The following is a 25834-nucleotide window of genomic DNA, read 5'->3' as shown; positions in this document are numbered from 1 at the left end:
AGCCCAACATTAGGTCACATGCTGTAAACTGACAGGGAATTTTATATAAATAATTCTTAAAGTATTTTATAAATTACTTATTTGAATTTTATGTAAATTGTTAATAATAAGCGAAATAATTCCTGGCGAGTCATAGTCATTAAACTATTTTTATTTGGATTTTTATACAAGGCTGGCTTCTGTCATATTCCACAAAGGAGCAGATCATTTTGACCAAATCCAGCTTCCTCACACAAATTACAGTATCGGTTTCAGCAGATATAGCTACACCTGATAGAGCTTTCTAAAACCACTTTATTTTTAAGATCATAAATTTATATACATTAAGAAATCATCTTGAGCAATTTGGTACTGGGACAGACAAAACTATTCACATTTTATTTGCCTTCATTTTGACAACATTGTCATACAGTTCTTTAAAAAATTAGTAATTCAACAATTTGCAAACCCATCTTTGCCTGGATGTTTTTATGACTTCAATCCACCCAAATCACTCTTGTTTATTAGAATTCATGCACATTATTTATAAAACCTGGTTTCACAGTTTCACTGGTCACCGCCTTGCATTTGCAAATGATTTTGGCTGAGTAATGAAGCATGAAGTTGGTGGCTCCATTTTTTTCTCTCTGCTCAGCTTTTAAACTCATGCACCCTTTAGAACTGTTGTATAATAGGTACCTATGTTGTTCACAAGCAAAGTGCAGACTGGCATGGATAAAGCACTATTTGGGTTGTAAATGAAAAAAGAAAATGACTAGATGCTGTAAAATATTTTCCAAAATGTGAAATAAGCTCAAAAAATATGGCCACAGTTGTCCTTAATTGAATGCCATGCTATGCAATTTTAAAAAAGTGTAAATTAGCACAAAATAGGCATGTATAGTTCTCATGTATATGTTTCATTGTATCTAGTTTACAAAGTATGTAGTTCTTCTATCATAAAGAAACAACGATTAGCACTTATCCAGCCTTTATCCAGTTTGTATATTTCAATCAAAAGTTTTTAATTATTTGTGATCTGAAAAAAATAACTTCTTTCTATCATAGATATTTGCACTTTTAATCCACAGGCAGATTCAGTTTAAATTAGTTTATGACTACATACTGTATATATAGGTCTTAATATCACTTTATAATACTATATACTATATACAGAATAAATTATGTTTTACATTTGCAAAACACGTAGGACCTACATTATGCCTGCTGTAGTCTGACCTACATTATGTGCTTTAAAACACAACTACTGGAATTTTCAGTGTTGTTATAACATAAGCAATATTTGTAGTCAAACATTTGAGAACACAAGATCTTTTGAGCCAGTCATGTTCACATCAGCACTAGTTTTTGACTTCTTTTTAGTCACTTTAGTGTTGTGTTTAAGGTATTTCTCTTTGTTGTGGATGACTTGGATGTACTGGTCAGTGCTGCTGTTCTGCTGGTCACTGCTGGACTCCAGCGAGGCCGAATCCGACTCGGTCAGTGACGGCTCCCCTTTGCGTTTGTTCTTAGGCTTGACGTGAGGTTCTCCATGCCTGTGTGGTGTTTCCGTGACTTTAATATTTGTCCGGGTTCGGCTACGAGGGCCTTCCTCCTCCCACTCGAGATAATCATCTTCTTCTTTCTCTCCATACACTCTTCGTGCTAGACGGCTGTCAAGGGTTTCACCAATGTAAAAGCGTGCTGGTGATCTCTGATGAAGATCAGAGAGCGACTTCGGCCGATGCGAGTGCCCTAACGACCCTCTCTTTCCACTGTCGTTAGCTTCATCTTCCTCCTCTTCTTCACTGAGATGTGGCTGCTGACTCCGGGGAATGTAGCACTTTACATTACGAGGGTAAAGCTCCACGATCTCAGTCGGCTCATCCACCACTCGATAGTGCCTTGGCAGACGCATGGTGGAACGCACAATCTTTTTGCGTGGTTCATGCTCATTTAGGATGACATACCGGGTGGTGTGAGCATGCCGGCCCAGATAGCTCTGTGCTGTGACAATACCAGGCTCTGGGTGCATGGGCCTGAGGCTCTTCCTGAACACTGGATCTGAGTGTACACTCTCAGAGAAACGCACAGAAGGATTGTAGGCCATATGATGGTATGATTTGGAGCGGCCTGGATAGGCAGGATGCCTGAGAAACAAATGGATTTTAGCAACATATTGTTGTGGTATAAATTAGCCGAATCTCCTATACTGTTCAAGACCTATGAATCATGGCTTACCTTTAGAGCCCAGATTTCTAATAAACAAACATGTTGTGTGGCCAACATTTGCTTCTTTAGTATTACACTGGTGATATCAGTCTAATGTAGCTAATGCGTAATGTCAGTCAGGTTCATAATATTTTTGCATAAATGTATTTTCTTACAACATTAATGAGAAATCACAGTCACATTTTTTCCAAGAGTTTCCATTGCAAATCAATAGTCTATCCATTTATCTATCAATTAAAATGAACAATTCACTAAATTATACAGATCCATCTTCAGACTTTCAGAGGTTTTGAAATGACAAACTGCACAAATAATTTTTTTAACATGTCTTATCACAATAGCAAGTCTGAGGCACATATTTACAAAGATTTTGGTTAGTTATACTTCTACTACTGGTTAGCTACATTATTCAATTACGTCCAGTGCAAAACCCAACAAGCAAATGTCATTTATCTACCTTTGAGTTAAGGCAGAAACTGTAAATTTGTCATTTTGGCAAACTCTTCATTTAAAGCATACATTTTGTGACCCAAAACAACAATTTTTTTTTTTACACTTTGGTGAATGAAAATGAAATTGCGGTCTCAAGCTTTTATGTTGCAAAGCTGTCAGCGTGTTGATGGAAGATGTTTAAAAGCTTTAAATGAGGAAAAAATAAATGACTTGCCGTGCTATGAAGCCTTCTAATTACTACAGACTTAGTAGTAATTAGAAGGTGACTTGCTGTTTATGAGCAACAACACATTTTAAAATGGATGTATTTGAGACCATTATATATTTGGTTAATCAAACTGCACATCAGGAACCTTTAAAAGAAAGCCAAACCTGATGGGGATGTACTCCACCCTTTGAATCTCCCTTTGTGGAACGGAGGGACTGCTGAATACTCTGTAAGCACTGCACAAGCAGAGATGGAAGTGGGAGGTTTATGGAAAAATGTACTGATTGTTGAAGGGTCAGAGAACAAGAATGGTCATTAGGACAGACCTGCTAGGCTTGGGTCTCACAAGGACGGAGGGACTCCTGTCTTCAGGCCGAGAGGCTGACTGAGCAATCGTGCGGATGCTGTTGTTATGACGGCCAGGTGAAAGGATTTTGTTGATGCTGCCGTTGCGACGTGGAGGTGAAGCAGACCGAGTTGGTGACTCCATGCTTGTGATGTCACTCTCCTGCTCAGTCTTTTGCTCAACACCCTCAGGAGGCTGGAGACGTGCTACTGAAAATATACCTAGTGAATTCGCAAAAGGGCTACATAATGCAAATTACGTTAATATATAATGAGAAAACATTTGTAGTCATGACCCCTTTTGCATTGGACCTACAAGACTAAATCAAATTTAAGTAAATCACTAAGAGTATTCAATAAATATCTGCCTTTGCTCTCTCCATAAAAACAGAATCTTCAATGATCACTGAGAAACACTGTAATGAGAAACGCTCTTAATATACAATAACTCCACACACAGTCATACATTCTGAATGGTCATTTCTTTTGTAACCTTTCTTTATGGTCATGACTCACTTATGGACTATAACAGTTTCTATATAGGATTTCAAACCTTCCTATGACATGAATACACAAAATTACATTAAGTAATGATACTTATATATTCAATGCTTATGTTCGTTCAGTAATCTACATTCAATGTTTTATCCTGGTCAGGATTTAAGTGGGTTCGGAGTCTATCCCAGGAACACTGGACATGAGGCAGGAATACATCCAGTTTGGAACACCACTGTATTGTGGTGATTCCACCAACAACACCATGTTACTACTATACTATACTACATCATATACAAAATGCATTGAAAATGTAGAGTGTGAAAAATGGATATGCATTCACTTACTGAATAAGATCAGATGATCTCCATTGCTAAACCAGTGCCAATAAGTTTCCACTATTTGTTAGCCACATTAACCTCAGTAGCTCCAGTGCAACATTAAACTTTTGGATGATTGAGGGAAACTATCAATATTGGGTCTTTTAAAAAGAACTTTTGGGTCTTTTACCTGCAGCCAACTGAAACACTTTCTTCTTGTCATCTGTGCGTTCCTGCAGGAATGAAATATCAAAGTCACATTTCAGACATTCTTAAACTATCCAAATATGCAATGATTTGTTCTCTGTTTAGATTTCAATCTTAGACTTTTATTGCTGAATGACTCACTGTCTGAAGCTGCATTCGTAGCTGGTTGTTGGTGAATTTGAGAGACCTGGCAATGGACTGCAGGTAGTAGATGAGCATGCTGCAAACAATACAACATTTAAGAAACACACTGATAATAGCAGCTAAATGATGAGCAAAGCAAGATATTTTATTATCTGTTTATTTATTTCCCTGAGGTAATTGAACTTCAAAAAGAACTAGCATGACTTACAAGAGAAGCAAGAGGCCTGGCAGAACCACCACAGGACTTGTGACATAACCCATCACCTTACTAAACCACACAGGGAAGTCTTTGTCTATTGTCTCAGAAATGATGTCATAGATCTTTTCTTGACCACTATAGAGGCAGAAGATCAGACAAAAACAAAGGGTGTATGATTGTGCTTTTATAATAATGAATAGTTAATTAGTTCAATAGGAAATATTCACGTGTTAAATTGTTGATTACCCAGTAGAAATGTTAGTATCACATTGAACACCATAGATCACCTCAACCATTATTCTATTTGCCATAGCACATGACCTCAAGTGATCTTTTACTTTAATATGACTGCTTACAAAGTTTAAACATAAAGAAAGACAACACAGAAAGACAGCTACAAGTGACAATATGGAAAATTCAGAAATGAATAAAGAAGTTTTTAAACTAAAGAGAAAAAAAAGAAATAGGACTCATCTATCCTAGACCTATACCACTTATCCTAGATAGGGTTGCAAAGATCCTAGAGTCTATCCCAGGGTACTCTGGGTACACGGCAGGGGCAAATCCATTAAAGAGCACAATTGCACACACACTCACCCACCAATTCATACACTACAGGCAATCATGCCAATCAGCTTATGGCACATGTCTTTGGACAGGGGAGGAAATCCCTGAAGCATGAGGTAGAACATGCAAAATTTTCTCAACCCTAGAGGTGCGAGCCAAATGTTCTAGCCACAAAAGAATTTCTGACTTCATTCAGAGTTCACCCACCTACAGTGGCAAAGGATAGGTGTTTAATGAGTCTTCTTTTGAGCCTGACCAGTGTACAGTACGTTCTTTGATTAAATGGATTTAACCTATAGTTTATAGTAAAAAGTAATTTACATAATAAAGTATAGTATAAAGTTTAAAAATAAAGCTTTTGGTGTTTGCTGAATTAGGGTTAATTACATAGCTTGAGGTAATTGTTAGGAACTAACTTAAGCTGTTTACCAAAAATAAATTAATATTAAATGTATAGAAAATACCCATCAACTAAATGTTATCAATTAGCTATGCTACATTTACAAAATTTGTTTAAACATTTGTGAGTTACATAGAGACAGAAAGAAATTGCTTTTAGCTTCAAGATGCATTACTAATCATTTATTTCTATAATGTAATTTTGTTCATTTCTGTAGTGTCAGAAATCACATACACAAGACAAGGTTTGAAGCCAGTAATATTGATAACAACACTAAAGTCATGCTAGCTACAGACACCATACAAGCCTTAGCTAATGGGGAAAAGGACAGCTGTGAGAATTTAATTTTTGGATGAAATGTTCCTTCAAATGATAGCAAATGCAGCTTTCGATTCAGTAAAATGTGCATACAGTGACTGCAGGGAAATTAACCTGCTATGAAATCTTTTCTCCTGATAAAGATTAACCTGAACACAGTGAGGTTGTATGCTGCTGCTGGCAAAGATTAAGCAGGAAGGCTTAATGAAAGTGGCTTTAACGGTTTCTGCACACACATATTTCGCTTAAGATGGAGGTTTATAAGTCTGACTCATTTACCTAAAAGGTCCGCAGTGCTGCGAAGGCCTGTACCTCACAATCGCAAAGATAGTTGGTAGCATGCAGAGGAAGAGCATAAATAGGAGCATGGCCAGGTAGAAATTATTAGATCTGGGAAATAAAGGGAAAAAAGAGAACTTTTAGACAATTTAAGAAAATCAAAGTAGGCAAACAAACAATTTACCACAAAAACCTTCGTGTACAGGATGGCTTGAGAAAACCATAAATGATCAATCAAAATGGTTGGACTGGTAGAAAAAATGTACATTTATTATTATTGAAATAAAAGGACATCTCTGGTCAAATATGGATGCAAAAATGTTTAGTACATGAAAAAAATATACCTACGAACATTATACAGTGTTTTATCCTGTGCTTTTATTGTTGAACAGCCTATTTTTCAGCCTAATATAGCAAGGGGTTATTTAATAATTCAGAAATCAAAAAAGATTAGGACTGTAAATAACAAATTCTGTAGCATAGTAAAGTTGAAATAAAATATAAATACAGTAACCTATTTTTTTTTTTACCTTTTATGAATATCTTACAAAAATGCACATCTGTTATGAAATACCCAAGTGGAAGCAATGGACTATTTCTGGAATAGCATTATGGAATACCCCATGAAATACTGTATTGCTTTATGAGCCACATTCATTTATGAAAGACCCACTGTCAGAAGATAGATGGTGGGTGAAAGAGATGATTCCTACCTCCCATCTGTGACTGACTGATAAGCCTATAACAGACTATGACAACACGGTCATTAAATAAATCAGATCAAGAACGAAAAAAAAGAGAAGGATAGAGATATTCAAAGCTCAGCAGCACTCCAGAGCCAAAAGAGAAAGCAAGAGAAAGAAAGAAATGAAGCTAAACTGGACCATTGAGACTTACTGGTCTTTGATCTAAATGGCGCCTGATAAAGTCCTGTTTCACGCTAAATTAATTTAATTTAGTCAGAGACCCTAAAATATAGAGAACGCGTTCGCTGACTCACACAGATTCACAGATTTATATGGCATGTAAAAAAAGGGGGATTTCAGCAAGTGTATATAATAATGCTATCTACAGTAGACTTCCATCCTCAAATCTAAAACAAAGAAACACACATTTCCTGTTTTAAAAAACGCTTTCCAGACTATCTACACTATAAATTGCTGTTGATGCTGTTTCATCATCACATTCATTGTTTTTTCACCTTAAATTCACATAGTATGCATATAATATTATTTGCACATTCTACACAGAACATTTGGTATTATTTTCACACATTAACTCCACAATGTCATATTTACTTCAGGGCATAAGGGATGTATTGTACATTCACATGCAATTAGGTATGACTTACATAAAATTAGGTTAATATGTTGAATGCATGTGATTTTTCCATAAAATAAAATAAGCAATGGCAAGCAATGCAAATGCATTATATGAATATGTGAAAGCATTTTATGTAAATGTGATAAGATTCAGAATTAAATGAAAGAGGAAAACCTTCTACTGTATATGTGAGAGTAATGTTGCAAATGTGAGACCATTTGTGTTTTTGTCTGAAATTGTGTGTGTGTGTGTGTGTGTGAGAGAGAGAGCGAGAGAGAGAGAGAGAGAGAGAGAGAGAGAGAGAGAGAGAGAGAGAGAGAGAGAGAGAGAGAGAGACAGTGCTTTTCATGTGAATGTAAAAGTATAGTTGTAAATGTGAGAGCATTTTCTGTGAACGTGAAAGGTAAATTAATGAGCATACCATCTTTTTGCATTTGTTTGCATAAGAACTATTTATGTGAATGTCAGAGAATTTAATGTGGATGTGAGAGCATTTGGTGTGAATATGAAAGTATTAGTGTGTATGTGAGTGTGTTTGTAACTACGTATTGTACAATAGTGGTATAGTTGTAAAAGTAGAAGCATTTATATGTAAAAGCATTTTTTATGTAGGAAATGAAAGAGAATTTTATGTGAATGTGAGAAAATTTATGTGAATGCTAGATAGATAATATTTTTGTATGTGAGAGATAAAGTGGTGTAAGTGGGAGATTTTTTTTTGTGAGGGATAATCCAGTAAATGTGAAAGTACTTAATGTATATCTGCAAAAATGTTTAGATGTGAGAGCATTTATTTATGACACCTCAAATACAATGGCAATTCTAGTTTTTTGGGGAATAATGCTGCTAGGCTTTTATTGTATTTGAGGTGCCTTATATGAAATGCTCTTACATCTATACATTTTTACAGATTCACATGTATGTTGCCATATGTTGTTCTAATACCTTTTATAGAAAAACAAAATCATCAATTTCTCCAAACCTCACATACTAAACACAAAATTTAGTGGCACCTTCTGACCTGGAGGCTCGGAAGACCTGCTGATGAGGAACGTTACAGGTGAGCACAGCCCAGCTTCTCAGGTACATGAGTCCAATAAGCTTCATCACGTTGAAGGCAGGCAGGCAGGGTGAGAAGAAGGCCCCCATCCTAGACCAAGGGAGATGACAAAGATTTATATAAGCTGTTGGAATGCTTTCACATTGACAGAGATGCTGATTCTAGCCAACAGCAAGCCATTATTAACAGATTACAAATCTGAGGGCCAGTGGAGCACCATGTGTCCTTGTGAGGACTAAATGTAATCAAGCGAAAAAGGGTTTAGAGTTCAGGGAATTACGATGTGGAAAGATGCGGTAATGTTCTATAATGCTTAATACGATGGAAAGGTCATTAAGTGATAAAAACTTAATATGGGGTTTCAGTAAACAATAATAAGGTTATCACAGTGACAGTTTATAACAAACGATAAGTTCATTATTACTCTTACATACCATATCATTCCCTGGTTGTATATTAGATGTAGGACATTTTCAGCTATCTTGAATTCACCATATTCAGGCTGTGAAATATACATGATTTTTTTTTTTTTTTTACAATATATGCAAATATATTTTAATATGCAAACAAACAAAATTCACAACAAAGCTGTTAATTACATTGAAAATATGCATGGAATCAGAAAACAACCTGTATGAAGTATGTTTTAAAATAAAATATCTCTTACAAATTTGCTCTCCAAATCCCAGCAGCAGCAGTCGCTCAGGTATCGAACCACCAGGCCCCGGATAAAATCGATCAGCAAAATGCTAGCCACGGTGAAGATCATGTCAATGATTGAGAGCTTCAACATTTCCTGTAAACCAAATAAGCAGGATACACATTTGCTCTACCTAGCTGGGCTCTGCCCCTGTTGTGTAACACTACTCCTCTTAGAAGTCTTAGAAAAGCTCCTCGAAGAAGACTATTAAATCAGTGCTATGGATTGCATCATGGGGAATTGATGTGCTCTGTCTCTGCCTACTGATAGTTTCATTAAGTAACTGTCTGGCCTGACAATTCAATCCATGCATCCATGTATTCAATCCATAGTCATTTCATTGCCGTCCAGGGGAAAACAATTACTACAGGACATTAGATTTTCATTTTTCTTCTTCTATAAGCATTAATGGCATATTTATGAGGCTTTTGAGCAAAATGATGACATTAGTTAGCTTAAAGACTGATCTGCTACTGAAGCTATTAAGTGCTTTTTTAGCTTCAGTGCAAGTATTAATTGTTTGGTTAATGGTGTAGTGTATATGAAAAAATGGTGGCTCGTACAATGAAAATTCATAACAAACAGAGCCATATCCAGAGAAAACTGATATTGGCCTGGTGTCTAATTTGGGTGGTTATATTTGCCCAGCCTTTCCAACAATTTGGCAAAAGTGGAGTGATGATGGTAGAGACACACTTACTAACAAATTAAAAAAATAACCCTGTGAGAATTATTAGCCAGAATTATTGCCATTAGCTCAACACAAGCCCAAAGCCAGTTTTTGCGACCTATGGCAATATGTACGATGGCCGGGAAGTGCAAAACAAATTAACAAATCCGAAAACACATTAACAAACCCGAAAACACATTAACAAATCCGAAAACAAATTAACAAATCCGAAAACACATTAACAAATCCGAAAACACATAAACAAATCTGAAAACAAATTAACAAATCTGAAAACAAATTAACAAATCCGAAAACAAATTAACGAATCCCAAAACACATTAACAAATCCCAAAACAAATTAACAAATCCCAAAACAAATTGACAAATCTGAAAACAAATTAACAAATCCGAAAACACATTAACAAATCCCAAAACAAATTAACAAATCCGAAAACACATTAACAAATCCCAAAACAAATTAACAAATCCCAAAACAAATTAACAAATCCCAAAACAAATGAACAAATCCCAAAACAAATGAACAAATCTGAAAACACATTAACAAATACCAAAACAAATTAACAAATCTGAAAACAAATGAACAAATCCCAAAACACATTAACAAATCCGAAAACACATTAACAAGTCAGACAATGCTATACCAAGCGGTTGGTATAGTTTGTGAATGGAAACTTACCATTGTCAGACGAGACACCTTTTATTCACCTGTATATCTTTAATGAAAGGTGTCTTGTCCAATGATCGGTAAGTTTCCATTCACAAACTATACCTACCTCTTCCGGGTTGTCTGAATCGGTGCACAAAACACATTAACAAATCGGAAAACACATTAACAAATCGGAAAACACATTAACAAATCAGAAAACACAACGACATTTCAGACAACCCGGAAGAGGGTTCCCGCAGGGAAAAGTTGGAATGGATGGATGGGATGGATTACTGTGGATTAATTCTGTTATTTTCTTATATTTAAACGGAGAACTTTACACATTACACATAAGATTCCATACCTGTATATCTTGAGTGACAGGTGTCTTGTCCAATGATCGGTAAGTTTCCATTCAAAAACGATACACTACCATTTCCGGGTTGTCTGACTTGTCGTTGTGTTTTCGGATTTGTTAATGTGTTTTCGGATTTGTTCATTTGTTTTGGGATTTGTTAATGTGTTTTCGGATTTGTTAATGTGTTTTCGGATTTGTTCATTTGTTTTCGGATTTGTTAAGTTGTTTTCGGATTTGTTCATTTGTTTTCGGATTTGTTAATGTGTTTTCAGATTTGTTAATGTGTTTTGCACTTCTCGGCCACCGTAAATATGCTTACCCAATACTGATAAAGTTAATTTTATTATACTACTGTATTAATATATGCCTTGTAACTATCATTAGTCAGGTGTGGATGTTTTGTAAAAGGTTTCCTACAGTTTACTGACACAAACATCTTTTTAAAGGACAACATGGTATCATTGTGAGTAACATTAATTTAAAGTTAAATAAATAAAAAATAAATAAATAAAAAAAAATTGTAATAAAACAAATAAATATTACTTTTGGTTTAAATGGTATCAGCTCTGCTGTTAGTCGTATACAGTTTATAACATTTATTCACATGCATATGTTATGTTTTACAACTTTAACAACAATACAACGATTCTATTTTAGCAGTGGTTAAATCTCACCTGCCCAACATAAGTCTCCCAGCACTGATCCTGCTGGCTTTTGCCATTGTATTCATATAGTATGGTGTGATTCATTCCAGTAAGGACTGGTGCTGATCTTCCAGACATAAAACTATGCTTTATATTGTAGGTGGTATGGTTCAGGTCCATTATTGCCATGGTGACAGTGCTATTCCTTCCTTCAGTGATCTCTGGGACGATGGTGGACAGGTTGGTCTCTGCAGGCTGGGAAATGGTGGCCAGGTAAGATGTGGAGTCAGACCAGTTCCCTGGAATCTGAGACAAAAAAGTGAATTAAATAAAATCTTGTGCAGAATTTATTTGTTGTGGTAGTGCCAATAATGGTGCTCAACCATGTCACATGATCATGCCACACACAACACCACATGACCACAAGCAGCTGAATCACATTGTTTAGTAGTATGTTTTGTAGTGTATGTGTCACATCTGGTTTGTTGTCCATGTTCATGCTTATGATCATGATTTGGTTATACAGTATGTTTGTGTTACACTTCACAAGTCATAAGAACTCTTCACTTTCATCCACATCACCTGCTTATTCCTGACATAATTAAAATAAAATAGAATTCATTAAAATAATTGATATATTCAAAATATTTTAATAAAGAGATAATTTGTTTAAGTTGAAAATAAATATTGGACATTGTATGTTTCTGTTTTGGCTACATAGCCTTTGTGATTTTGCCTTTTGCCTGCTGATTTGGATTTTAGAAATAATGCTGTACAATGCTGAATCAAACTGTACATTTCCTTCATCGTTTGAGTTGATTTTTTTACCTTAGTATGTGTCTTTATGTATGCTGGAATTATGTTAGGTTTTTATCTCTTGAAGAATTAGAGAATAATTTAGAAACGTTACTTACATCAGAGCTCATGCTGTTCACTTTGTCCAACAGGGCGATTATCAGACTATAGAGATTTCCAAGATACAACACCAGCACCCTGATCAAATCAAACCCAGAATGGAAACTCAGATAAGCCTGGCCACAAGCATAACATTTTGTTTGAAATTATTGCACTTTTTAGTGGTATCAGACCTGGCAAGTTGGAAACGAAGGCTAGTTCTTGGGTGGTACATCTCCAACTGTGACACAAGCTCAAAGGCAGAAGGGGCAATCATAGTAATGAGGGAGACGACTACACTCACCTAACAGAGAGAGGACACACTTTAATTTAACATACACAGGCAAGTCCTTATTATTTATACATCACTGCTTCTTATCTGAAGATGAATTATTATTCCAATTATCATTTTTGAGGTGGTTTATGTATTATAGAATGTCCACCTTTGGCTTTAAATAATGTGAAATGTCAAGGGGAAAAAAAAAATCATAAAAAACAAAAACTGTGCTTATAATTATTTGAAAGCATCTTATAACCTTTTTAATGCCTCATATAGCTATAACAATGTGCTTTTAATAATCCCTGGTTAATTTATTCATATGGCAAAACTTTTCATTATAATACCATGCACCACATACACAAGCATCAAACTAATAAATTAATTTCTATAAATAAGTAGACATTTAAAATGTTCACAATGAGTGTTTTTCCATCTTGCTTCCTGTCCCTCTCTTTTTTGGCCGTTTTTTTTTAATTTAATTTTTTTTTTTGGGTGGGGGTGGGTGGGTGGGGTGGGGGTGAGAACAAAACAGCCATTTTTTAGTTTAATAATAGGGCATGAACGTATTATGTAAACCCTCTTTGCTGACATTTTAAATGCTTTTTTTTAGCTTTAAAAAACACAGTTCTAATTACTATACTCAGGTCGATATTATTTATAAAGGGTTATTCAGTAAGACTTTTTATGCAGGCTAAATGTTTAATGACCTGTGAATGCATTTATAAGACATTTTAATACCTTATTATTACTTATAAAAATGTCCACCATATTATATAGTAAGAGCAATTAAAAATTTATTGAATCACCAACCAAATATACTTTTAACATGTATCTAAATGTGTATACTCTATCACAAGTGTAGATTATTATATTATTACCTAATTATAATATCTTATTAGTTGTATTTGGAAGCTATAAGTGATACAGGTTAGAAAATCTTCGGAATGTAAAACATTGTTTAATATGGACTCTATGATGAAGCACAAGGAAATATCGGGTTATGATAATGTTTTACAAACACGGGTTGTAAAGCTAGGTGCTAGGATTTCATTTACTTTTACGTTTAGAAGACGCCCTTATCCAGAGCGATGTACATTTTCATGCCATTTTATACAAATGAGCAATTGAGAATTAAGTTTCTTGCTCAGAGGCTCAGCAGTGGTGGCTTGGTGGACCTGGGATTTGAACTCACAACCTTCCAATTGGAAGATCAATGCTGATTAACCACTAGGCTACCACATCCCAATTCATAATACCGTTTGCTAACAGGAGTAGTATTTTTTAAAAACTGATCACATATAAATGTTTACAATGGTTTATGTCTGCATTATAAATGTGTTCATTATTATTACGGTTATTACCAGATTATTTTGTTAGCTCTTAGAAAAATTCTTGTATTAAACTAAAACCTAAATCTTCTTTCCATACATTTACTAAATATGTTTGCTGCATTGCTAAAAAAAAAAACATACAAGTAAAATTTGGCACTGATAGGTAACCCCATTAATTTACCAGTTCACTTTGAAACACAAAGACCATCAAATTTCAGCAAGACCTCGTTCTTTTCCCACAGGGTTAGCTCTGCTTTCTCCTGCTCCAGCTTCTGTGAGCGATCCACAACAAAGTAGATAATGTAGATGCTGCCTGCCAGTGAGAGCAAGACCAGGATGTTGGCCAGAATCCGCAAGCTGATTAAAACTGCTCTGCATGGGAAGATCCGAAAAAAAAAAAATATTTTATTCATATGCGATAGATGCAATAGAATTTCAATAATGAAGGCAGTTAAATTGTAATTAGATTTCAAGTAAATAATCCGTATCACAGGCTTATGTAAGAAGAAGACTTGATTAAATAGTTTCCTCTTGACTAGATACTAACCCTCATTGATTTCACAATGAGGATGTTGGTTGCAAAATAAAACTTAATTGCATGCAAAATTGTATTACGGGTACAAATATATGGAGATATATTGGAGATTGATGAGGAAGATCTTTCTAAATCAAAGAACTGAATAATATTTTATTATATTTAATGTAGTTTTTGTGTTTGTTACATTCTAGAATCAAATATGAAGCTGGAACACAATGTTGCTGCTAAACTGAAGCTTGTTTTTGTAAACTAAAGATGATTTTCCTGAAAGTCTTTCACACAAAATACACACTTAATGAACACAAACATTAATATATTTTTTTAATGAATTAATTTTTTTTAACAATTCCAACACTGATTATGCCTCACTGTCAACAATGTGTAGTCCATCCAATCATCCATTCATTCCTCTCATCCATTCATCCCATACACCCATATATGCATTAACCTATCACTCCCTCCAAGCATTTCACCTACCATATTTCCTTTCATTCACTCATCTCTCCCTTCAGTCATTCTAACATTCATCCACTCATTTATCTAAGTATCCACCTTTCCATCTATCTCTTCCGGACATCCATCAATGCACCCATAAACCCAACTATACATTTACCAATCACTCCCTCCACCCGTATCACCTTCTATCTTTTCTTATATTCACCCATCTCTCCCTTGAATCATTCTACCATCCATTCACTCATTCATCTATTTATCCCCCTTTCCATCCATTCCCCATCCTTTCATCCATGTCTTCCTGTTGGCTTCTCAAATTGTCTATTGGCAAGTATATGACTTTATATGTTTGATGTTTGTCTAAAATCATTAGAACATTAATTAATAATTTTGGATTTTGGAAGTTATTCTTGTAGCCTTTTGAGTTTGAACTGTAGTGCTAGTCAGCAAGGAATATATGGACCATCAAAACTATAACTGAAAGGACTAATATGACACAGCACAATCAATTTTGGGCTGCATTAATTTGTGTGGTTGGAAGGCAAACACATGCAGTCCTATGTGGTTGTAAGAATCTCTGTGTGGGTGTCTAAGTGTGTACACAGACACCCAGCTGAGTAATCCACTTTAATATATGAGCAGCTCTGATAGTGATTTAGGAGCAGTCATCTGCTGCAGTAAAAGCTGTGTGTATGAAATACGGTGGGAGGTTTTGTGCTGCGATTGCAGTCAATGTGGACAGAGTGAGTAAATCAGAGCTCTGCACTCTACGCTAAAAACAACACTATCACCCTAATTCATCCACTGATACTGATCATTTCCCTTCCTTGAAAGCAAACATTAACAAACACTCCCTCGAGTGACCCTCACTGAGAGGAGAGGAAGGGGAAGAGCTGGATTTGCAGCACTGGCAGAGAAATTAGAGTTACGGAGCAATTTGATACTCTTAAAGGGATCCCAAAGAAAGCTTGAAAATATTGGTAAAAACACCCACAGGCTGATCTCCTTCTTCTTCTCTTGCTCTTCCACAATGGCCTCCTTCAAAATAAGAAGACATTGAAGAACATATCAGTAACAACTGTAGACAACACAACAAACAAATCTACAGCTAATATTCTACAGGTGAGTAAATATCTCCATTTAGTCATGGTGATGGAATGTATTGTAGAGCTACCCAGACCTACCAAACTTTACACAGTTTGTGTAAGAACTTCACACAGTAACAGGGAGTGGTATCTCAGTGGTTAAGATGTACTACAGACTGGGAGGATGTGAGGTTATGTCCAAAGAAAACCAAATGCCACTGCTGGACCTTTGGATCAGGCCCTAAATCCTCAACTGCTCAGTTGTATAAAGCCAATCATTATAAAAAAAAAACAAATTTACAGTTTTGGCTGTAAAGGATTCTTATATAGGGATGTGGTAGCCTAGTTTTTAAGGTGTTGGGCTACCAATCGGAAGGTTGTGAGTTCAATTCCTACGTCCACCAATCTGCCACTGCTGGGCCCCTGAGCAAGGCCCTTAACCCTCAATTGCTCAGTTGTATAAAAATGAGATAAAATGTAAGTCGCTCTGGATAAGGGTGTCTGCTAAATGCTGTAAATATGTATAAATCAGATAAATGTAAGTCGATCTAGAAAACTGTGTCTACCAAAAGCTGTAAATGGTGGGAAATTAGTCATCTTTTATCCAGTATTTTATTTAGGTAAACTAAGGTAAACTAAGAATATATTTAGTTCATTAGTGTGAAATACAATCTACAAATTTATGTTTGACTTGGCTTGAGGATAATTAACTGTATTTATTATGGATGCCAATAAAAAAAGTATGACAACAATAGCTTTTTGTTGCTTTTTTTCTGAAAAATAACATAAATACAAAGGAAAAGGGAAAATGGTACCGATAATAATAACAATAATCATAATAATAATAATATGTTTAATTTATATAGCGCATTTCCCAAGCTCAAGGACGCTTTACAAGGTAACATACATATACGTCGGACATTTGCCCAGGACGAAGGATCATACATATACATACATATACATATTCGTTGGACATTCGTTGATATTTAGAAAGTGATTAAAATGATTCTTATTCTCCTCTGCTGGTCAGCACAGCCATGTTGCAGTCCAACAGTACGGGCAGACCCATTAATAGAATAACAGAACCACTACTTTAACTAAGGTCTGTCTAGAGCTCTGACTATCTTCATGTTTACCACTGACTAACTTTACGTTTTCGATATACTAGTTAATTATTTTTTGGAAAAAATAATAAAGTTTCACAGGAACTGACCGGCTTAATGGCAACACCCCCTTCAATGGTGCTACTACTAAAAGATCATACAGTCACTAGTGATAAAAAAGCTTCAGTTACGGCTGCATTCTAATTTTCGTCCCTATGTACACTGCTTTGAATTAATATTACAAATATTGAGACTAGTGCAAACCCTTAACACCTGTAATTATTAATACTGACAGGCTCGCCATATGGAAATTATCACTGTATAAGAGAACATAAAATTCCTGTGATAGATTATGATGTAATAAAATAAGGGTAGTGGATCATTGGGAACCAAATCATGCAGATCAAGATGCCTGTGTCATGGGTTATGGCATACACTCACCCTGATGTTATTGACTATTGCTGCTCCTTTGCTCTCAGCAGCCTCAGGATTGCCGATCAGGTAGTCCCAGGCACAGAAGATTCGCCAGCAAAACGTGTAGTTCTCACTGGAAGCACTGGATAGACTCAACCGTGAGTTTTTTGCCATTCTGAAGAAATAAAATACATTCATCCCAGTATAATATAACACTTATTTTTATATATTAAAATAATAGGTGATCATTCTGTTTGCAGCATGGCTCACTAAAAAATATAGATTTTGTTTAATATGCTAAATTCAGACAGTTGTCAGGTAAATAAGTTCCACTAAATTTGCTTGTTTTAACGTGTAAGACATAAGAGTTTAAGGTAAAGACTTTACTGGATCTCTTTATTCCAAGTTCTTTATTCCTTTTTCTTGGAGTAGATTTGTTCATTGCTTGGAGTGAACATAAACAATCTAACACACCTCCATTAAAATGGAAGGTTTTTGTGCTGTGAAAAACAATTCTTTTTTTTTTCCTTTCTTTTTTCAGCAGTTCAATTTATTTTAATATTGGCTTTAATTTTTTTTTTTTTTTTCACATTTAGAAATTTAATTTGCAATATTAGCATGGGTGTGAAGACTTTTTTTTGTATGTAAATTCATTTGCTCTAAATGAGATTATACATAGCTACTGTAGCACAGTTTAACATTGCATTATAGCTGAGAAGTTTTAATGACACACGAGACAAACTAAGAAGAATTTCAGCAATATTTTATGTAACTACTACGTATAGGTACAATGCTTCATTTTCAAAATTGTTTAAATATATTGTACATTTTTGTGATGTTATTGGTGTGCATTGAAAATGATCCACCTAAAGGCAGTAACAATAACTTGTTCCACAATAATCATGCCACTCCATCCATTAATTATTTTATTAGAACACCTCACCACTAATACACGATTTATTCCTTACTTATTAATAAACTCATGATTGATTACAAGCAGATCTGTAATGATTACTTTCTTAATAGAGTGATGAAGCTGTAGGCAAAAACAGCCATCCCAACAAGAAAGTAGGCCAGGGGCAGGCGATATCCGGCACTGCCGATCTTACGCACGTTTCCATAATAGCCATAGAAAAGCACAGAATACTGCAGGTAACCCTAAGAATAGGAAACAAATGTGACCACAAAGTCCAAAGCTGAATACTGTATTTTTAAATTTCAGACAATCTACGAATGGTTATTGTGTAAAGATCTTGCCCCGAGTGACCAGATGGTATCAAGGTCCTGAGCTGAAGCGATTTGGTCCCTTGGGATAGTTTTGCTACGTGTGGTGCCAAAAGGAGCTCCAGCAAGAAGCTAATGGAGAAGCCACACATAAGAAGGGAGGGTGGGAAAAGGATGAATAATGGAGGCTGATACTTCAGCAGGGAAATTGCTTTGTGTCCCCGTGTCAGGGAGCAATATAAATCTGGCCTCTTTTCACTGACAAAACATAGCATGAAGACATGTGAGGTTATAATAAGAGCCAAGTGCAAAGAGGGAAACTTCGAAGCCGCATATAACACATTTTGTCATATTGATGTCATACATTTTGTCTATACTGTAAAAGCCAAATCATATTGAATATAAGGCACTAATCTATAAAAGTACAGTGTAGCTATATACATGAAACCATAATCATACAATACAATCAACAATCAACAATATCATAATACATACACACCTAGTATTTATGTATTAAACATTACAGGCTAAACATACGTACTATAACACTATAACAAAGACCAAGTGGTGATAGTTTTCTGCTTTTTTAAGAACTAACATACCTCAGGAAGGACAATAAAAGCCCCAGTCATAATTGTGAGGACGATGTTAATCCCAAATAGCCACCGTAGGAAAATAAAATACGAAGCCACACCGGAACCAAAGTGACCTGCAAACAGGGTAAAATACTAAATATCCTAAATATAAATGAGTTCAGAGAGATCTCAAGATGAGATCAAGAAAAATAATGCCCTAATCATGTGATAACCATAGAGTAGAGTAATCTATGGTTTGAGAGACTACATATCATAAAGATTATAAAAGTACTTTCCGAAAAATCTTGAAGTATGGATTATACTGTACTATATGATAATATTCATATGTTAAAATATGTCAAAACTTATTTGCTTACTTTCAATCTTTTTAATCCGCATTTCCCAGGGGATGAACAGTACTAGGACATTGTAGAGAACTCTTGAAATCTTCTTTAACAGCTGTGAAATGAGCAAGCACAAATAAATCTCTTACAATCAGCCCAGGCATGCTTGTTTTCTGACCCCTTAGTTGTGTACTGGTGCGGCCGGGCTGATTTAGCTAACAAATAAGAGAAGTTGACGGGCTTCAAGTTCTAATTCATGCTTCATGCATACATCATTACAAAAAACACCCCCAACAAAATCATTGGCTTTCTCAGTAACACCATTTGTGCATGAAGCAATTCATCAAAATGCAATTATTTCTACAATAGCATCATAAGTGTATAGATATAGCATACAATATTATTACATACTGTATAGAATTTAATTTGAGATTTATTACCATCTCAAATCGCTTCTAACTGATAATTCGACTCTAAAACTCTGGGTCAGCAGTGAGGGATGCAGAGGAAGAAAACAACTGATGGTTTAAAGAGATCTGAGATTCAGATAATTAGGTTGTAAAACATAATATGAACATCTATATCCAAGCCTATATTGATTGATTTTTGATCTAACTTTGCATATAGTTATTTTTAACTTTACAATCTTACATTTAAACTGGGAAAACCTTTCCACCTAAAGGCATTCCTTCTAATTGAATCTTTGGAAAAACATGTTTGCTTTAGCATTACTCTCCATGACCTTAGCTAAATTAGAGTTCACTGGGAATAAGAAGGGTAGAATTAATCTTACCCCATTTATTCGTACACCACTTTTTTAGTGGGCTTTTTTGGTGGTGTCCATATTCAGCACTGAATGTCTTTGTAGTGTCACACTCTACAACAGTGGTGTTTAACGGCTCATATGAAAATAGATACTCAGTGCTTTAAGAATTTGTAGTATTTGTTTTTAGACAGAAACATATTCATAGAAAAGTTCCAAAAAAGCTTATATGCTTTGTTTTTTCACACAAAGTTCAATGGTCCTATCATACCTATCTTTTCTGCTATCTGAGATGCCTCAAGTGTTTGTTCATAAGCATCTAATCTGAAGATGTTATCATCAACCATTAAACTTCTGTGTAAGGTTATCCTGACTAATTTTAAATCAGACTTGCTCCGATTTAATCAACTTTTTGTTGTTAAGTGTCACATGGTTTTCTGTAGCCTTCAAACTGCGTGTTAAACCTGTTATGTCGGGCCTTATTGTCTTTAAAATTGAAGAGCAATTTGAAAAAAGTCTTAAAGCTAAAGAATCTACAGCTGTTCCCATTAAAACTGATCACTAATCTGATCTGAGCCAAATATGTGCAGGCTTAAGAGTATCTTGAAGGTCCAATTATTTTGAAGAATTTAAAGATTAAGATTAATAAATAAACTGTAGAAGTCTATAAACAGAGGGAGAACACACTATTGCACGTCATACAAATACTGGCCGCTATGACAAGCTATTTTTATTTTTACACTCAGACTGTTTAACAACATGTTCAACGCAAGAGTGTGGAAATTTATGCATACAGATCACCAAGTGCAAAACTGGCAGATAGAACTTCTAGTACTTGTTACCTACATTAGCATTTTAGCTCCAGTGAAACTGTAAATTATTATTTTCGGCTGACCTTTCTATCAATAATGGAATTCACTGTGCTTTTATTTGGACAGGATTTTGAATCTATGATATGACCATGACATGAGATTAGCAAAAGCAAATGTTTTTGAAGCAAACATGTAATATTTCTGACTTCAATATTCCACTGAGCCATTTTTCATAATTAGTCATTTGTCATCAAATCCACTTGCTAAAAAGTCAATTAATTTTAATGCCGCTCAGGCAGCCTTGCCGAATGCCACTGGAGCATTTTAATTAAATCGAGCCGTAACAAGAAGCTGTAAATCTGAACGCAGCGTCTGGGGAGAGTGAAAGAATGAGAGAGATGCGCAGAAAAGAAGACAGTCAGGAAAAAATACAGAGCTTCATCATAGATATTCCATAACAAACATAAAGACAACGTTTACATTTAACCACTTGCTAAATGCTTTCATCCAAAGTGACTTGCAAGTGTAGACTCCAAAAGCACAGAGCTGAGCAACTGTAAGTTAAGTGTCTAGCTTATTTACTCTCTGCCTTTTGTGGAAGTTGAACTGTATTAGTGACTCCTCTCCAATCACTTGGAGCTTTGAGAGTTCAGATGAGATGCTGCTTCTTTGTATTCATTTTCGCTTTGAGAACACTGAGACGTTTCTATATTTATGGCTATACTGGAATGTTTCCTCGAGTTGCAGGGAGCAAATGTAGCTCTGCCATTCAGTCATTTTTAAACGTTTTAAAAATGTGAGCAGGACAGATCCATAGACCCTGGACCCATGTGGTAGCAAAAGATTAGCCAAATATAGTATACATAAGTATGCATTCTGAAACCAAAGCAAAAAAAAAAATTATTCAGACTCATTTGAAAGCCTGGCAGCTCCAGTGAACAAATATGAAACCACACATCAGACACCAAACATGCTTTTCGCCCCTCGCAGTTCATTTAAGGAACCTTTCAAGTACAATCTCACTCTCACTATCTCACTATTATTATTTTGCACCCATTTAGGTCATCAAAGATTTATCAAAACTTTAGGTGCCGACCAAAGGCTAGGAGACTATAAATGCTGACAATTATTTTAACCAGCAAGTTGAGAGAAATCCTAACTTTGAAATAAACTTCATAAAATTCAGAAAGAAAAAACATACGTCTGCTCCTGCAGCCTGGTATCCTCGAGTCCTTGTCAGCCTACCTTCATACTTCAGCACAATCTCCCTGGCCTGCCTGAAACACACACACACACACACACACACACACACACACACACACACACACACAGACACACACACACACATATGCAGATAGCTAGGATCAGCACTCTGGCCCATAACACATTATTCCTCCCTGTGATCGTAGCAGTGATTTACTGTCGTGCTCGGCTCTGATGAAGCCATTAATACGGAGCTTTAATGCTACACAGGACGTTTCACTGCTGTAGGCATTCCTCTAGGTTATGAACCATGCTTTTAGCTGGGTTTTCCCCTGAATGGAAGTTTTACGGACTAAAACCGTTAAAAACCACATCTTGCCTCTTTTTTCTAACAGATACTTACTGTATTACACTACAATCCAATCTGCTCTGTGAGCGTTTTGCCGACAAACCTGCAGCCCAAGAATAGCTTATTGATATGTTTACAGTGTCTTGCTTTTTTAAGTGTATATGCAACTTATATGGTACACAAAAACACCCGATTTCTTACAGAGGGCTATAAAGTTGTCTTCTCACAGATGAGTTACAGTGTACGCTGGCCAGTCAGGAGCTTTATGCATTACAGCTGACTCCGAATATCATGGACCTTGAAAGGAAAACCTCAGATACCGTATCTGGATAATTTACAAAGGGGCATCAAACATTGTTGGAGGCAAAGTGGTCATCATGCAGTAAGCAACATGCAGGTAACACAATCAATTAAAAGTTGGAGTTAACAATGTTGCTGAATACCTTGTGTTGTTTTTCGTGTGTCTGTGTTTACAGTATACGATTTGTGTGTCTCAAAAGGTAAGTGTCCCTGGCCCTCGAGAGACCTCAATCAGTCAAATCCAGTTAAGCATAAGATGATGTCTTATACTGGACATATGACCTCAGTTAAATGAGAAAGCCAGAGATGGGATAATGAAATAATTACTCAAGTTAGATTGTTTTTTTAGGCACTATGCCATAAATAAGGCTAAAGCTTTCATGTGCCAAGTGTTAATTATTATTTATTTTGCGTCAGTACATTTGCTCTCCATTAGCGTCAGGTGAGCAACACATAAAAGCCCTCATGACTTTACATGTTATAAATTAAGGAGCCTTCTTGGCCATTATGTTATCATGCTGTAATTGTTGGGTAATTTTTTAAATATTAGTATTGTAAATAATGCATCATACAAGTGTAATTTAATCTAAACAACCCAACATGTGTTAGTAACAATTATTATTAAGCATTACTACATTTTAGCTTATAAAAATGCAAAAAAGGAAACTTTTTTCTAGTTTTATTCTATCCATTTATCCATCACTTCATCCAAAACTCTGTATAACATGTTATAATAAGAGAAGATTATGAATGACACATAGTAAAATTCTTACACAACATCTGTCATTTAAAATAACATTCACTCTCTTTAGGATTCCATGAAGATGTATCTAATTTATTTTGCAGTCTGACCCTGTGTAGGATAAGCTGTACAGAAAACAGACAGATAGAAATGGAGTGGTTGTGTGTGCTTAGTGCCCTGTGATGGACTGATGTCTCAACCAGAGTGTATTCCTGCCTCTAGCTCAGTGTTTCTGAATAGGTTCAGAATCAGTCATGTCCCCGACCAAAATGTGGTTGCTGAAGATGACTGACTGACTGACTGACTGAATGAATGAATGAATGAATGAATGAAGGAAGGAAGGAAGGAAGGAAGGAAGGAATGAATGCTTGAACAAATGAATCTACTAGAGTAAATCTATATTTTGAAGAATTGCATTATGCACCCCCTTTATCTCTCAGATTCAATTATTCCTTCTAAATCATACATTTCATTAACTATGAATTACTCAGAAATATATGTAGATACATGTGGAGTAAAGAATGTAATATGGACACGATGAAAGTTTTTTGGTATTGAAGGGGATAATATCAGCACTGACTCACTTTAAGACTTTGAGCTTGCGTCTCATTGGCCATGGTCGTGTTCGAATGTTGGCGATGATTTCCTTCTGGTACTGAATATTCTGGAACATTTCCTCAGGATCATTACTGTCCACCCGCTCTTCATCCTTGTCTTCGTCATCAGAGGAACTGGAGGACAATGGTTGCATCAGAAGTTTGATTTGAAAGAGTGGAATTTCTCTACTCTTTCAAAATCAAACTCAAAGAGTAAATTCAAATCATTTTCTTTAATAGATTTTTGCTTGAACCTAAAGTCAAGAAATGTACCACAGAGATTAAAGCTATAAACTATTTTATACTACCGACTTTAGATTAACAGAAAACGTCTAGTTATGGACAGAGGTTTTTATGACATCAAGTCTGATTATGATGAAGGTAATGAAATGAAGGTAGACAATAAATGTACAAATCGGTAAAAATTATAATGAGTTTTTTATTTTAAAGATTTATAACGTACTTTTATAATATCCCAAGAATACTTTTGGGGTCTTATAAATATAGTAAAGATATATACTGTAGTCAGTTCTGTACTGACTGAATATAAGGCAACAATTGGCACGAAAAAAAAACCCCAAACAAACCTAATTATTATCAAAAAATATGAGATGCACCTATATTGAATGAATGGTAATATAGTAATTGCATGAACTAAAAGTGTGAAAAAGAAAATTTATTTTTCACAGTATGGCTTAGTCTGAGCATTACTCATAAAGATAGTTTAAATGATGTCATTTTTAAATGAAGTACTGAGAGTGAAAAATTCAGACTTACACTGGATTGTCCTGGTAAGAATTGTAGATCTTCCTGGAGCTCTTTCTCACACTTTTGTTCCGTTTGGAGGATGTCAATGGTTGGGTCAGTGATGTTGTTTCTCTCACCACACTCATAGCTCCAGAGTCAAACTTTCCATCTGAGTGAGTGTGTGTTTATGGCTTCAGTCTTTCAGTGTGTGCTCTGTATCCGAATGTGTGTGTATGAGTGTGTGGATGTGTGACTTTGGAACATCTGTACAGTGCAGGTGCAACCTGTCTGATTGGATCCAGCACTGAACGGCTGCTCTGAGCCCCTCGCCGTGTTTAACCTCATGCAGCTGCTCCAATCACAGCCAGCTCAAGCTCTTAAAGGGCTAGCAATGCTCTAGTTCACTTCAGTAAGTGATGTACACTTAATTCACAAAATGCACTGATATGGAACAATTAAAAGGAGCATTATTCTCTTAAAAAACACTCCATGTGTTTCAATGTGACCCATATA

At 35.6% G+C, this 25834-nt stretch overlaps 1 protein-coding gene across 3 annotated transcripts; it reads right to left on the bottom strand.

Annotated features, from left to right (window-relative positions):
* Positions 1 to 148: 148 nt before the first annotated feature.
* LOC132855169 (transmembrane channel-like protein 3) lies at positions 149 to 25834 on the bottom strand. Of its 3 annotated transcripts, none has more exons than XM_060883939.1 (23): positions 25352 to 25834; positions 24563 to 24709; positions 22586 to 22661; positions 19843 to 19924; positions 19493 to 19599; positions 18924 to 19022; positions 18682 to 18824; positions 17694 to 17841; positions 16059 to 16102; positions 14298 to 14445; positions 12657 to 12766; positions 12483 to 12561; positions 11599 to 11874; positions 9197 to 9325; positions 8964 to 9031; positions 8491 to 8619; positions 6147 to 6257; positions 4592 to 4717; positions 4381 to 4459; positions 4223 to 4265; positions 3199 to 3427; positions 3037 to 3108; positions 149 to 2129 (listed from the first exon to the last, which is right to left on the bottom strand). In XM_060883939.1, the coding sequence occupies exons 1-23, from the start codon at positions 25465 to 25467 to the stop codon at positions 1289 to 1291; spliced, it is 3402 nt and encodes a 1133-aa protein (XP_060739922.1). In that variant the 5' UTR covers positions 25468 to 25834; the 3' UTR covers positions 149 to 1288. The 3 variants fall into 3 exon arrangements, with proteins under 3 accessions (XP_060739922.1, XP_060739938.1, XP_060739930.1); XM_060883955.1 differs by having other exon boundaries at positions 22586 to 22657; XM_060883947.1 differs by having other exon boundaries at positions 150 to 2129; positions 3199 to 3424.

Source organism: Tachysurus vachellii, chromosome 1 (assembly GCF_030014155.1).
Source record: "Tachysurus vachellii isolate PV-2020 chromosome 1, HZAU_Pvac_v1, whole genome shotgun sequence".
NCBI classification, from domain to species: domain Eukaryota; kingdom Metazoa; phylum Chordata; class Actinopteri; order Siluriformes; family Bagridae; genus Tachysurus; species Tachysurus vachellii.
Note: the sequence above shows the minus strand (reverse complement) of the source record. Positions and strands in the feature narration are given on the sequence as shown.